Below are 14,693 nucleotides of genomic sequence, written 5' to 3'. Positions count from 1 at the left end.
TTCCATAAAATGATAGAGAGGCATTAATTAATATTTATTAAGTGCCTCTAATGAGTTAGGCACTGTTTTTAATCGTTATATGTATATTTTCAACAGACAAGGCTCATAGAGATGAATTCAGATCCTTCTTTGATTATTCTTTTTTTGTTTTTGTTTTTTAGTACCAGGGATTGAACCCAGGGGTGCTTAACCACTAAGCCACATCCCCAGCCCTTTTTACAAAAATAAAGGACAAGGTTTTGCTAAGCTGTCCTTATTAAGTTGCTGAGGCTGGCTTGAACTTATGAGCCTCCTACCTCAGCCTCCTGAGTTGATGGGATTACAGATATAAGCAGGGTAGGGACCCTTCTCTGCCTTTAGCACACATGGTTTTCTTTGCCCAAGATCACCCTGTTCCTTCAACTCTTAAAAATCACCAAGCAGTCTCTGAGGCTGTGTTGTCTTTCTTTGTCTTCTATGTTCTTGCCATGCTGAATGAATGTTTGCATGTGTGTTTCAAAAGCCTGTTCTACAGCTGGAACTGGAGAAGGAGGCCTGTGCTCCATCTTCTCACCTTCATTTGTGCAGTGGGAAGCTATGACTTTTTTTTTGGAAAGTGTGATCAACCAGATGTTTCGAACACTAGAGAAAGAAGTAAGTAACTCCCTTGCTGACTACATGAGTTTGATCTCTTGTAAACTATCAGGGGGATAGGAAAATCTGGATATTCATCTTACAGAAGAAGAAACTGGGATTTAGAGAGGTGAAATAACATACTCAAGTTTTCTTTTTGCTTTTTGTTTTGTTTTGTTTTTGTCTGTTTTGAAACTGGGGATCAAACCAGGGTTTTGCAAATGCGAGGTAAATGCTTTGCCATTAAGCTACATCACGGCCCTAACATACTCAGGTTTAAACAGCTAATAAATGGCAGATAGGATCAAAACTCACATCTCTTAATCTATTTAGTATTCTTTTTAAAAGGGGATGAATAGTAGAGCTTAATAGGACACAGGAGCCACAGATAGGATAACTATCACAGAGAGACCAGTGATAGAAACTTTGAATTGATAATTTGAGATATTTATCATAAAACATTCTTTTCAGTTTATGGCTGGTAGGCCAGAATACTATGTTGGCTTATCAGTCCCTTTCCCTTGAATAACAATGAATAGCTTAATTTTCTATACTTCATGTCACCTATCAACCTTCTCTTAGAACAGTATCTTAGCTATACCTATAATTAATCAGATAACAGTATATATCATGTTAATCTTGTTAATTAGATAAAATAATTAGTCATGGCTAGTTTTGGGGTAATTGCATCTTAGTGTTTTCTTTTTTTGGTACTGGGGTTTGAATCCAGGCCTTGTGTAAGTAAGGCAAGCACTCCACCAACTGAGCTATGTCCCCAGCCCTGTATCTTGGTGTTTTCTAGGTTAGTTGTGAACATGATCTCTTAAGTCCCTTGAAGAAGGTGAAATATAATGCTTTTTCTCATGAAGAACATATTAACAAATTAGATCTCAGGGTGATGAATTTCATGTGCTTTTATGTTGATTCACTTCAGTTTGAAATCATGGCATTCAGAGTTTATCCCAACATGTAGGTAAGAAACCCTATTGGGAGTCTGCATTCTGCTACTAAGTGGGGCCTTTTATAGGTTGGAATTGCACTTATCTTTTTTCTTTTTTTTTCAATGACCCTTTATTTATAAATGGTGCTGAGAATTGAACTCAGTGCCTCACATATGCTAGGCAACCACTCTACCACTGAGCTACAATCCCAGCCCCAATTACATTTATCTGATAGAATAGGTATGGCATATCAAGAAAGCTCATTGCTCATTATCAAGTCAAGGGAAATGCTTTGTTTCCTTTTCTGGAATTTAAGCTAGATGTCTTTAATGAATCTAAACATGTGGTTGTGATCTTACTTGAAGGCCAGAGAATAGAATGATAGGGTTTGTCTGGTATGTATTAAGCATACAAAGGGACCAGCAGTATTTTAGAAGGGTAGGTGCCTAATTGGTTCTAGGCTGATTTTACAGTAAGCACCAAGATGCAATTACCCCAAAACTATGCATGCTAGGCAAGTAGTTATACTACTGAGCCACACCCCCAGTTCACATTAAACTTTAATATTAATGGTATTTGGTCAGAATATCAGACTCTAATTGGTTCATAAAGTAACCCCCCCACACCATGAATTGTGTATAGGAGAAAGATATGGGCTGGAGGCAAATTATCAGTATCAAATTATTTTAGAAATTTGGTAGGAGTCAGGACAAGTGGTAGAAGAACAAATAAAATTCAACTCTTTTTTTCTGTAGAAGAATTCTGGGTGGTAGGATTTGGCCTTGTCAGTGACTTAAAGTAAACTTTTTGACTCTAAAAACCTATTGTTTTCTTCATTAATATGAAATGAGTTCACAATGAATTATTTCTAATCAAGAAAGATGAGTAGCCAGACATGGTGGCACATGCCTGTAATCCCAGTGACTTGGGAGGCTGAGGCAGAAAGATTTCAAGTTCAAGACTAGCCTAAGCAGTTTAGTCCATAGCAACTTAGTGAGACCTTGTCTCAAAATGAAAATTAAATGGGCTGGGGAGGTGGCTTAGTGGTTGAGAGCCTCTAAGTTCAATCCCTGGTACCCCTGAAAAAAGAGGTGGATATGTGATGAGTATATAATGAGGTTATTCATTTATTTGTTAATGAAATTGCATAATATGTTATATGTCCCTGTGTATGTAAGTGACAGATCTCAACCTGATCCATTTTATCTTGGGGTTATTGACTTCTGACTTTGTAGAGTATTGGCTAGTTTAGTGGTTTGCAGACTGCTCAGTTTCTGCTCTCAATCCTCTACCCCACTGTAAATCATGTCAGCTAAACTTTCATCATGTTCATTCACCCTTCAGTGAAAGAGTTTGACCAAGAGATTCTTTGGCTAAAAAGATTTTAAAAGCTACTTATCTAATTCATAGAGGTAGTAGCTGCACTTTTGGTGTTGAGAACATTGGATAGAGTCTTGCTTTAACAGCCTCAGTGATGAATTGGTGTAGGGGATAGTTGTGAAGAAAAGGAAATCATATTTTGCAAATGAGGATCAGTTTGCCTCTGCAGATAGTAAAATGTAAAACTTACAAATAAAGCAGTATAATGCTGGCATTAAATATAACCCGTTGAGACAATAATCTAGAAACAACTTGAAACATATATAAGCTCCCAAAGAAACAAGAAAGATTAGATTAGTTAATAAATAACTTTGGGAAAAGAATTTAAATTGGGAGGAAGGAAAAAAGTAGTGGCTTTTAACTACATGAATTTCTTCCCTTAATTTTTAGTTGTAGATGGACACAATACCTCTATTTTATGTATTTATTTTTATGAGTGATGAGGATTGAACCCAGTGCCTCACACATGCTAGGCAAGTACTCTACCACTGAGCTATAACCACAGCCCAAGTACTTGTATTTTTAAACTTACGAAACAGACTTTAAAATGTAAACTTGGAACAATAGAAAGATAAACACTGGATAAAGAATCAGTTGATAAAGCCTATAAAAAAGAAAAGCAACTTCTTTTTTTTTTTTTTTTTTTTTTTTAGAAAACTGCCTTTATTCTATTAGTTGGAAAAATTAACTGGTACAGAAAAAAAGTTTAGTCAGCTGGAGAGAAGAGAAAAACCAAGTGCCACCCATGAGAACTGGTGGTTCCTCTGGGAGGGAGAAAAGCAACTTCTTTGAAATATACCTTTGACCTAACAATTCCATTCATCCCCAAAAGTCTCTCTCTCTTTTTTAATATATATATTTTATTAGTTACTCATGGACCTTTATTTTATTTACTTATTTATATGTTGTGCTGAGAATTGAACCCAGTGCCTCGCACATGCTAGACAAGTGCTCTACCACTGAGCAACAATAACAGCCCCAGAAGTCTTTTTTTTTTTTTTAATATTTATTTATTAGGTGTACTTGGACACAATACCTTTATTTATTTTTATGTGGTGCTAAGGATCGAACCCAGGGCCTCACACAGGCTAGACAAGCACTCTGTCCCTGAGCCACAACCCCAGCCCAACTAAAATTCTCTTTTTTGAGACAGGGTCTCACTAAATTGCTCTAGGGTTGGCTTTGAACTTGTGATCCTCCTTCCTTAGCCTTCCGAACCTCTGGGATTACAGGAGTGCACCACCATGCCCTACACCAAAAATATCTTGCACAATAAAATAATTGAAAGTGTAAACATAATTTTCCTAAAAAAGATGTGTATTGTAGTACTGTTGACAATAGTGTAGAACTGGAAATAGTTTGAATCTAATCATAGGAAATTCTACATCCCTAATATGGCACATAATAGCATCATAAATTTTGTAATATGGAATTAATGCTTTGAATTTTAAGGATTAAAAGCAGTATGTAAAATTATATATGGTAACCATATTATGTATTTTTAAACTAGGGAATTTAGCAAAAGTTGTTATCTCTGAGTGTAGGCTGCCACGTGAACCTCCTTTTCATGTCTGTTTATAGGAAATTCCTATTAATGATGGAATAGAGCTATTGCAGATGGTCCTGAACTTTGACACCAAGGATCCTCTCATCCTATCCTGTGTCCTCACTAACATCTCAGCACTCTTTTCATTTGTTACCTACAGGCCAGAGTTCTTGCCCCAAGTCTTCTCTAAGGTAAAGTCCTTCACCTTTGTAAAGTTTATCTTAACATATCTAAGCTATTTATCTTTTTAATTTTATTAATCTTATTCATTTTAGTTGTTGATAAACCTTTATTTTTTTATTTATATGCGATGCTGAGAATCAATCCCAGTGCCTCACACATTCAAGGCAAGCACTCTACCACTGAGCCATAACCCCAGCCCCTAATTATTTTTTTAACTTTTTGAAAGTACATGAGGCAAACTAGTAAACAGTCATATATTCATTTATCAAAAATTTACTGAGAATGAGCCATACTGCTAATACGTTGCCCTTTAGGAGCACTATGGGAAGAAAGACACATAAACAAATGTTTTATCTATATGGCATTGCAATTGATAGACTTATATGCTGGAAAACAGAAAATAATACCTAAGCAGGTTATGAGTATGCTGTCAGATGATGAGGGAATTTGTGAGAGAAGGAACAATATGGATGGTTTTCTGGTTTCCAGTTTAATGACTAAGGGGGTGGCAGAACCATCAGCTGAGTGAGAATACTGGACCAGGAAGAGAGCAGGAGTAAAGAAGAAAAAAAAATGATACTTGAAAATACTATGTTTGAAGTATATGTAGTATATCTGGATGGAGGTATCTCACAGTAAATGGGCTATAGAAGGGAATTCCTAAGAAAGAGGAGATGTATGTAGAGTTATGGGCAATCCTAAGCATTGCCATCATTGGAAGAGGAACAGTGGTGATAAGAAGTCCCCATGGAAGAAAAAAAATAGCCTGGGTAATGAAAGAAGTATTGTGTCATAGGCCAGCAGCACCTCAGAAAATTCTCAAGAGTTGGAGAATGCCCAATGGGTTTCTTCCTTTCTTTTCTTTCTTTTTTTTTTTAATACCTATTTTTTAGTTTTTAGGTGGACACAGTATCTTTATTTTACATTTATATGGTGCTGAGGATAGAACCCAGTGCCCCGTGCATGCCAGGCGAGCACTCTACTACTGAGCCACAACCCAGCCCCTTTTACTTTCCTTTTTTTTTTTTTTTTTTTTTTTGGTGTGTCTGTGTGTATGATGCTGGGGATCAAGCCCAGAGGGCCTCACATGTACTATACAAGCCTTTTACCACTGAGCTGCACCCCCAGACCTCCAGTGGGTTTCTTGGTGAGACCCTCATCTGAGTATAATTCCATCATAGTGACCAACAAACCAGCCATATTGTATCAGGTTAAGGAGTAAATGAGAAGTTATAAAATAGACTCACAGAGAGTAGATCACTCAACTTTTGATAAAAAGGAACGAGAGGTATCACCATAGCTGAGTTGTTTGACAGGTGGTATGGATTATTCTGGGATTCCATGACCTTTTACTTTGTGGTTTGATAATTAAATTGTAAATCTCAAGCATTTTACAGAGGTATCTGAGAAAATGGATATCTGATGCTTCATAACACAATAGAAAGCTTTTTGTAATCAGATTATTTCTGAGAATATACTCCTGGGATTTTGATAAATTTTATGATATCTACTGTTCAAAAACACAAGTGATGGGGCTGGGGTTGTGGCTCAGTAGTAGCATGCTTGTCTAGTATGCGTGAGGCACTAGGTTTGATTCTCAGCACCACATACAAATAAATAAAATGAAGGTCTGTTAACAACTAAAAAAATATTTAAAAAAAAAAAACCACAAGTGACCTTTTTTTTTCCTCCTCCCTTTAGCTATTTTCATCTGTCACTTTTGAAACTGTTGAAGAAAGTAAGGTAAGACCATTAATTAAACCAACAGATTATAACTTCTTGGAAGCTAAAGTATGAATACCTAATACTTAGTCTAGATTTTTATGTAAGTGGAAGAGTTTAGTAAAAACAATGTAAACATGGGCTTATGGTGACTATAAATGTCACTCCATTATACTCCTACAGTTGTGAAAATTTATTGTGAATTTGCCTGAGATATTCACATGATTCTATGCAGCAGGGGTAAATTATATTAAAATTGGCTCTGAGTTTGTTGAATGTCTCCAGGCCCCCAGAACTCGGGCAGTGAGGAATGTAAGGAGGCATGCTTGTTCTTCCATCATCAAGATGTGCCGGGACTACCCTGAGCTTGTGTTGGTAAGCCACTTGACCCTGACTGAGTCACTTCTGAAGCCTGTCAAGTTTGGTTACATTTCTCTGTAAACCCAGCTCTTTTAATGCCTAGGAAAAACTAGAAACTGTAGCTTCACATAGAGAAGTAGTATTGAATTGGTGTGTTCTTCCTCTCTCAACTGAGTTAAAAATGCAAATATGTCCTTCCCTCAAAATGGATGGTTCTCTTCTATATGCATAACTAAGTTTATCCCCATCCATCTACAACTCTTTACTATTTGATGTGTTACTACAACGATGTGCCTAAACTTGGAAGAATTCAGATGCAAGTTTCAACCCTTTTTGGGGGAGGTTTCTATAAGAAACTTACCATTACTCCTAAAATTTCCAGAAATTTCTTAATACACAGTAATTGTATCTCTATAGACATAACAAATTGATCTTTGCCTGTTAATATACTATAAAGTTGATGTATAAAAAGACAAATTACCTTCATAGTTGTAGTATGGGGAGAAAGTGCAGTTCTCCAAATACTTGAGTATTGTCTTGAACAAGAACTGTCTTCTGCCTAATCGCCTTAGTATTTAGACAAAGGAAAAAATTCTAACAAAATTACTGTGTTATAGCCTTATAGGCCTGACCTTTCTGGGACTGCCTTGATTCTCCTTCTTTCTTCCTTCAAAGTGACCAACCTCTCCTGAAAATCAGGCCTTTACCACCAGCTTTTTTTCTTTGTGATCTGCAGCCCAATTTTGATATGCTTTATAACCATGTGAAGCAGCTCCTGTCCAATGAGCTACTCTTGACACAAATGGAGAAATGTGCCCTCATGGAAGCCCTGGTTCTCATTAGCAACCAATTCAAGAACTATGAACGTCAAAAGTTATTCCTAGAGGAGTTGATGGCACCGGTGGCCAGTATCTGGCTTTCTGAAGACATGCACAGGTAGAAACCATCCTTGGAGATTGCCTGACTCACTGCACTTGATTACCCATTCTGTTTTCCAGCCTTAAAGTTAAAGCTCTTATGGAAGAAATTGTCCTTACTTAAAATCATGATATAACTTTTCTTTCCCCCTCTTCACTTTTCAGAGTGCTGTCAGATGTTGATGCTTTTATTGCCTATGTGGGTGCAGATCTGAAAAGTTGTGATCCAGCTCTGGAGGATCCCTGTGGCTTGAATCGTGCACGAGTAAGACTTTGCTGGGAACAGGAAATTGCTTGGCCATGGGTAGGAATAGGGATGTTAACAGTTGTCAAGTTTCTCATAGATTTGTCTATATTGGTGAGAAATCTGGGTGTCTCCACTTACCTAAGCTGCTGCTTTTCTTCTTTAGTTTTAAATTCTTGAGTTAGTTCCCACAGCAGAGCAGACGGTCTTTTCTGTGAAGTCATTATTTCGCTTTAAGGATCTCTAAGTATCTCTGAAGACTAAAGGCATAATGAGGAAGTAGGTTATAACTTATTACTTTGTAAGGTGAGCCCTCCCTGCCATTGCTCTCTGACATATAAAATTCAAAGTAATAGCCTAACATGCAAACCTGAATTTTTTTCAGTTAATTGCTATTCAAATATGCATTATTCCTGGCACCTTTATGGCAAGTCACATTCATTAACCTAGCAAGTGGTTAAAAAGAGGTCTGTCATGGGAGAATAAGGCAAAAACTGCTGAAGTTCGAGCTAGAGGGTACAAGGCCAGCTCAGAAACATGATGAAATTAAGGTAGTTCAAATACTTAGTTTTGGAGCATATCTAAGGCACCTTCTAATCAAGATTTTGTGGGATAGTCACTAAGCCCATTGAAAAGACATGAAAGGGAAGCTTACAAAAAGCACCCTTGCCTCTGAAAATGCCAGAGAGAGAACCCCTCTTGGACTTGACCTAAAGGAAGGGACAGGGATCCCATGGGGACAGAGAGAAACAGAGGGCTCTTTTATTTTCTATGGTCTCTATGTCACTTATACCACAGCCTTGAATATATCTAATAGTGCTTTCATCTTTTCTTCCCCATTTATGTTTACCTTTCATTTGTGCTTTTCTGTAGATGAGCTTTTGTGTGTATAGCATTCTGGGTGTTGTGAAGCGAACTTGCTGGCCTGCTGACCTAGAAGAGGCCAAAGCTGGGGGATTTGTGGTGGGTTATACACCCAGTGGAAATCCAGTGTTTCGTAACCCCTGCACAGAGCAGATTCTGAAACTTCTTGACAATTTACTTGCCCTTATAAGGTGAGTGAGAAAAATAATTTCTGTCTTGTTAGTCTTTTTTTTTTTTTCCAAAGAAGACTCTCAATAGTTTAACCAGTTTAATTTTTTTTTTAATAGTAGTAATGAGGGATTAGGTCTTGATTCTTTTTTGAGTGATTCCTTTAAAAAAAAAAAGCTCTTGTTTGACACCTATAATCCCAGCCACTGGGAAGCTAAGGCAGTAGGATCACAAGTTTGAGGCCTGGGGTTATAACTCAGTGATAGAGCATCTTTGGGTTTAATCCCGAGTCCTACAAAAAAAGTAAAATAAAAATTACAATTCTTACTTGTATAAATCTTGTATTTCATGTAAGCCTATGGGAGCTAATCCCAGAATGACTTTTCACTTCAAAGCTTCTTGCATGTTCTTCTTCCACTTCTTTTTGTGTCATCCTTACTTCTAAATTTTATTTAATCTAAATTTTTACTTGTAAATGAGTTGTTCATTAGGAGCAGGATGGTTTATTTTTATAGTAGTCCTTCTCTTGCTGGTATTCATATGAACTAACTGAATTTATCAGTAATGACTGAACTGAAATGTAAACACTATTCCTTTAACATTTTGCCTGTTTTTTTTTTTTTTTTTGGTGGGGGGAGGGTGCTTTGTTTGTTTGAGCTTTACATAAATTAAATCAAAAGTGTGTGTGTTTTTTGTTTGTTTGTTTTTTTTTTTGGTGTTGCTGAGGACTGAACCCAGGACCTTGTGCATGCTAAGCTAAGCAAGCATTCTACCAACTGAGCTATATCTCCAGCCCCTGAGGGCAGCATTTTTTTTTTTTTTTAAGGAGAGAGAGAGATTTTTTTTTTAATATTTATTTTTCAGTTTTTGGTGGACACAACAACTTTATTTTATTTTATGTGGTGCTAAGGATCGAACCCAGTGCCCTGTGCATGCCAGGCAAGCATGTTACCGCTTGAGCCACATCCCCAGCCCTGAGGGCAGATTTTTAACATTACAAATTGTGTTGCAATTACATTCTTATAAAGTCTTAGTAAACGTATATACATAATTTATTGGGGTAAGCACATACTAATGGAATTCCCAGTTTATAAGGCACATCACCAATAGAACTAGTTTTCCAAATTAGTTATATTAATTTATATTTTCCACCAGTCATGAGGAGTGTTAAATTACTACTCTTTTATGTATTTTTTTTTCCTTTATTTTATTTATTTTTATGTGGTGCTGAGGTTCCAACCCAGTGCCTCACACATGGAGGCAAGCACTCTACCACTGAGCTACAACCCACCCCAGACTACTATTTTTTTAAAATATTTTTTTAATTATAGGTGGACACAGCACCTTTATTTGCTTATTTATTTATTTATTTTAGTTTTAGATGGACACAATATCTTCATTTATTTTTATGTGGTACTGAGGATCTAACCCAGTGCCTTCCACATGCGAGGTGAGCACTCTATCACTGAGCTGCAGCCCCAGCCCAGATTACTATTTTTTTTAACAGAGAAAAGTTTACTTTCTTGAAATACGTGACAAGGTATTGAGAGTACTTCCAGTGTCAAATAGTCCGATAAGGGCTGGGAATGTAGAGTGCTTCTCTAGCATGTGCAGACTGATTTCAGTCCCCCGCACCACACACATACTCACAGATCAAATAGTCTGACAAATTAAAGGTATTAAAGGTAACACTATCCAGTATAGAAAGTACTAGCTACATACATGAGGCTTTTGAGTACTTGAAATTTGGCTAGTCTGAATTGAGATGAGCTATTCAAGTATAAAATATCACATTTCTAAATCTTAGTTTAAAAAAAAAGTATCATTAATAATTTCTTATATTGGTAAAATGTTAAAATGATGTTTTTGACACACACTGGCTTATATAAAATGTTTCTTTTTTACTTTTTTAATGTAGTTATAGAAATTTTAAAATAATTTACATGACTTCCCATTGGACAGTCCTGTGCCCAGTGGGTTGGACAGAGGACAGTTATGAGAGATGAACTCTGGTTTTCAGAAGATTAGTTATCATTATCTATTAGAATAATAGTTCCTCTGTTTTCTTGAAGTTTGTTACATTGTATGCTTAATATACATAAAGTCTTATTAGCCTACTTATTATACTCTTAGCTGGTGATACTAAAAATATTTCAAAAAGGTGTGGAGTTTAGAAAATGTTTATTATCTAATGTCCCTTCCTTTGCCAGGCAATACCAAGTTTCACATTAGGAGGAACATGGTATTGCTGGGCAAAGTGTATCAGGCAAGGGGAGCCTAAATACTACCAGAAGTTGTTTTCACCCCTGTATGTAAACACACAACTGTTCCTATTTGAGTGTTCTATACTCTTGAGTTCTGCCACCACTTATGAGTAGAGGTGTAGCCACAGTGGTTGTATGTCATTGAAGAAGAGGAAGGAAGAAGCTATAAAGAATACAAGATTCTCTTGTATCAGGAACATTTGACATACTGGTAGGTGAACCCTTTTATTATGGAAACTATAGGAGCTTGGGGAGGGAGGGATAGTTGCACACCCCTATAATCCCAGCAAGTCCAAAGGCTAAGGCAGAAGGATTGCAAGTTTGAGGTCAGCCTCAGCAGTTAACAAGGCCCTAAGCAACTTAGTGAGACACTGTCTCAAAATAAAAAGGCTAGAGATGTGGCTTAGTGGTAAAGTACTTCGGGGTTCAATTCCCAGTACAAAAAAAAAAAAAAAAAAAAAAACTTGAGGTCACAATGATATTAAATTAAAAGAATAAAAGTAGGTGACTAGTCTCTGTCAGACTTGAAATTATTAATTTCTTCTTAGAACTAATTTTATCAGAATTTTGAAACCAAAAAAAATAGCAAACTACTTTTTTAATTTTTTGTTTTGTTTTGCTATACTGGGGATTGAATACTGGGCCTTGTGCATAGTTAGCCAGCACTCTACCACTGAGCTACATCCCCAGTCCTTTATGTCTTTTCTTTTTTTTCTTTCTGAGGCAGGGTCTCACTAAGTTACCCAAGCTGGGCTGGAACTTGTGATCTTTATGCCTCAGCTTCCCAAACTGCTGGGATTACAGGCATGTGCCACCATATACCCAGCTGGCAGTTAGGAGTTTTAAAAAATAAATACCAACTGAGCACTGTAGTACACATCTGTAATCCCAGCAATTTGGGAGACTGAGGCAGGAGGATTTCAAGGCTCACCTGGCAACTTAGAGAGACCTTGTTTCAGTGTAAAACAAAAAGGGCCAGGATATAGCTCAGTGGTTGAGCACCCCTAGGCTTTTAATTCCCAGTACTACTGGCATCCTGCCAATAAAGGCACCTCTTACCAATGGTAAGGCTCCACATAAGCAGGAGATAAAGGGTAAGGCAAAGTTTTAGGTGACCTGGACAAATACTGGCAGACTGAATCTACCAGTGTAGTAAGAAGATTACACATGATGACCAAGAAGAATTTATCCCAGGGATGCAAGTGTGGGTCAGATACAAAAACCAATTAGCATAATATGCTACATTAATAAGAACAAAGGAATCAAACTAAAACTTCAACACAGAAAATAAAAACATTTGAAAATGTTAATTCTCTTTCGTGATAAAAACAGAAAATTAGGAATAGAACGGAACTTCTTCAACATGAAAAAAATATACACACACACGGTTTTTTGGAGGGGTTTTTTGGTACCATTTTTTGTTGTTTTGTTTGTTTTATGGTAGGGATCAAACCCAGGACCCAGCATGTGCTAGGCATGAGCTTTACTACTAGGCTATACTTACAGCCAAAAAATTTTTTTTTGTATGAAAAAGTCCATGTTTTATATCACACTCAGTGTTACAAGACTGAAAATTATTCTCTTTACCTTCAGGGACAAGACAGTATTCCCATTTTCAGTGCTGCTACTCAGCATTGTGTCCTGGAAGTCTCAGCAATTAGGCAAGAAAAAAATAAATAAATAACATACCCAAATGGACAAAAAAGTAAAACTGTATTCACAAATGACATGATCTTAGATATGGAACAGTCCTCCAACCTCACCCCCAACCAAATTACTAGAGCTAAGAGACAAATTCACCAGAGTTTCAGGATACAAGATGGATGTGGGGTTTTTGTTTGTTGTTAGTTTTAGTACTAGGGATTGAACCCAAGGCACATTCCCACTGAACTTCATCCCAGCCCTTTTTTTAATATCTTCTTTTTGAGAGGGTCTCACCAAGTTGCTGAGACTAGCCTTGAACTTATGATCCCCTGCCTTAGCCTCTCAAGTTGTTGGAATAACAGAAGTGAGCCACCATGCCCAGCTCAGTTGTGTTTCTATACTTCAGCAAGGAACTATTTAAAAAAAAAAAAAAAAAACTCAGAAAATAATTCCCATTTACAGTAGCATTTAAAATAATAAAATGCCTAGGAGTAAATTTGTTAATCAAGGGTATGGAAGACTTACATGTTGAAAGCTATAAAACATTGCTGAAGTTAAAAAAGACCTAAATAAATGGAAAGTAGTCTCATATTCATGAATTAGAAGATAATATTGTTAAGATGGCATTCTACCCAAAGCAGCCTGCAAGATAAAAGTAATCACTATTCAAATTCCAGCATCTTTTTGCAAAAGTGGAAAAACTGATCCTCAAATTCATAAGGAATTGTGAGAGGGAGGAAATATAGCTCAATGCCCTGAGTTCAATCCCTAGTATCACTTTAAAGAAAAAAAATGTATGCCTATAATCCCAGCTACTTGGGAGGCTAAGGCAGAGAGGCCATCCTGGCCACAAATAAATAAATAAATAAATAGAAATTGCTAGGGACCCCAAAAAGCCAAAGCAATCTTGAAAAGGGAGGATAAAGTTCAGGGAAGTAAAATTCTTGTTTCAAAACTTAATACAAAGCTCCAGTAATCAGAACAGTGTTATAACAGCATAAGAATAGACATATAGACCAAAAGAATAGAATTGAGAATCCAGAGAAAAACCCGTACATCTATATAAAATTGTTTCTTCATAGGGGTGTCAGGACATTCAGAATTGAAAGATTCTGCTGGGATAACTGAATATCCATGTGTAACAGAATGAAGTTGGACCCCTACCTCAAACCATATGTGCGAATTAACTCAGAATCAATGACCTAAATACAAGAACTAAAACTATAAGACTCTTTTAAATTTTTTTTTGTAATACATGACAGCGGAATGTATTAAAATTCTTCTTACACATATAGAGCACAATTTTTCATATCTTTATTTAAAACTCTTTAGATGAATATACAAGGGTAAATCTTCCCAGTCTTAGATTTGGCATTGGGCTATTAAATAGGACAGCAGAAGCACAAGGGAAGGAAAAAATAGATAGATCAAAAATTTAAAACTGGGGCTGGGGTTGTAGCTTAGCGTTAGAGTACTCACCTAGCACATGTGAGGCCCTGTGTTTGATCCACAGCACCACATAAAAATAAAGGTATTGACAACTACAACTAAAAAATTTTTAAAAAAAGAAAAAAAAATTCAAAGCTTTTTTTTGGCACCCTGGATTGAACTCAGGCATTCAACCACTGAGCCCCATCCTCAGCCCCATTTTGTAATTTATTTAGAGACAGTGTTTTGATGAGTTGCTTAGCACCTTGATTTTTGCTGGGGCTAGCTTTGAACTCATAATCTTCCTGTCTCAGCCTATGAGCTGCTGGGATTACAGGTAGTGCACCACCACGCCTGGCAAAAATTCAAAGCTTTTTAAAGGATATAATAAAGTGAGAAGAATCTACTGAATAGAAAATA

At 36.7% G+C, this 14,693-nt stretch overlaps 1 protein-coding gene across 1 annotated transcript in view; it reads left to right on the top strand.

Moving 5' to 3' along the window:
- XPO5 (exportin 5) overlaps positions 1-14,693 on the top strand; it is a 51,326-nt gene that overhangs the window by 21,841 nt on the left and 14,792 nt on the right. The window contains exons 14-20 of the mRNA XM_081295289.1: positions 503-633; positions 4,515-4,670; positions 6,364-6,405; positions 6,670-6,759; positions 7,481-7,680; positions 7,827-7,926; positions 8,779-8,960. Coding sequence (XP_081151415.1) covers positions 503-633; positions 4,515-4,670; positions 6,364-6,405; positions 6,670-6,759; positions 7,481-7,680; positions 7,827-7,926; positions 8,779-8,960 — 901 coding nt within the window. The remainder of the gene's footprint in view (positions 1-502; positions 634-4,514; positions 4,671-6,363; positions 6,406-6,669; positions 6,760-7,480; positions 7,681-7,826; positions 7,927-8,778; positions 8,961-14,693) is intronic.

This window comes from Spermophilus citellus (genome assembly GCF_964194105.1).
Source record: "Spermophilus citellus genome assembly, chromosome: 5".
In the NCBI taxonomy this organism is placed as follows: Eukaryota; Metazoa; Chordata; class Mammalia; order Rodentia; family Sciuridae; genus Spermophilus; species Spermophilus citellus.
The sequence above is the reverse complement of the archived record's forward strand: the minus strand, read 5'-3'. Positions and strand labels throughout refer to the sequence as shown.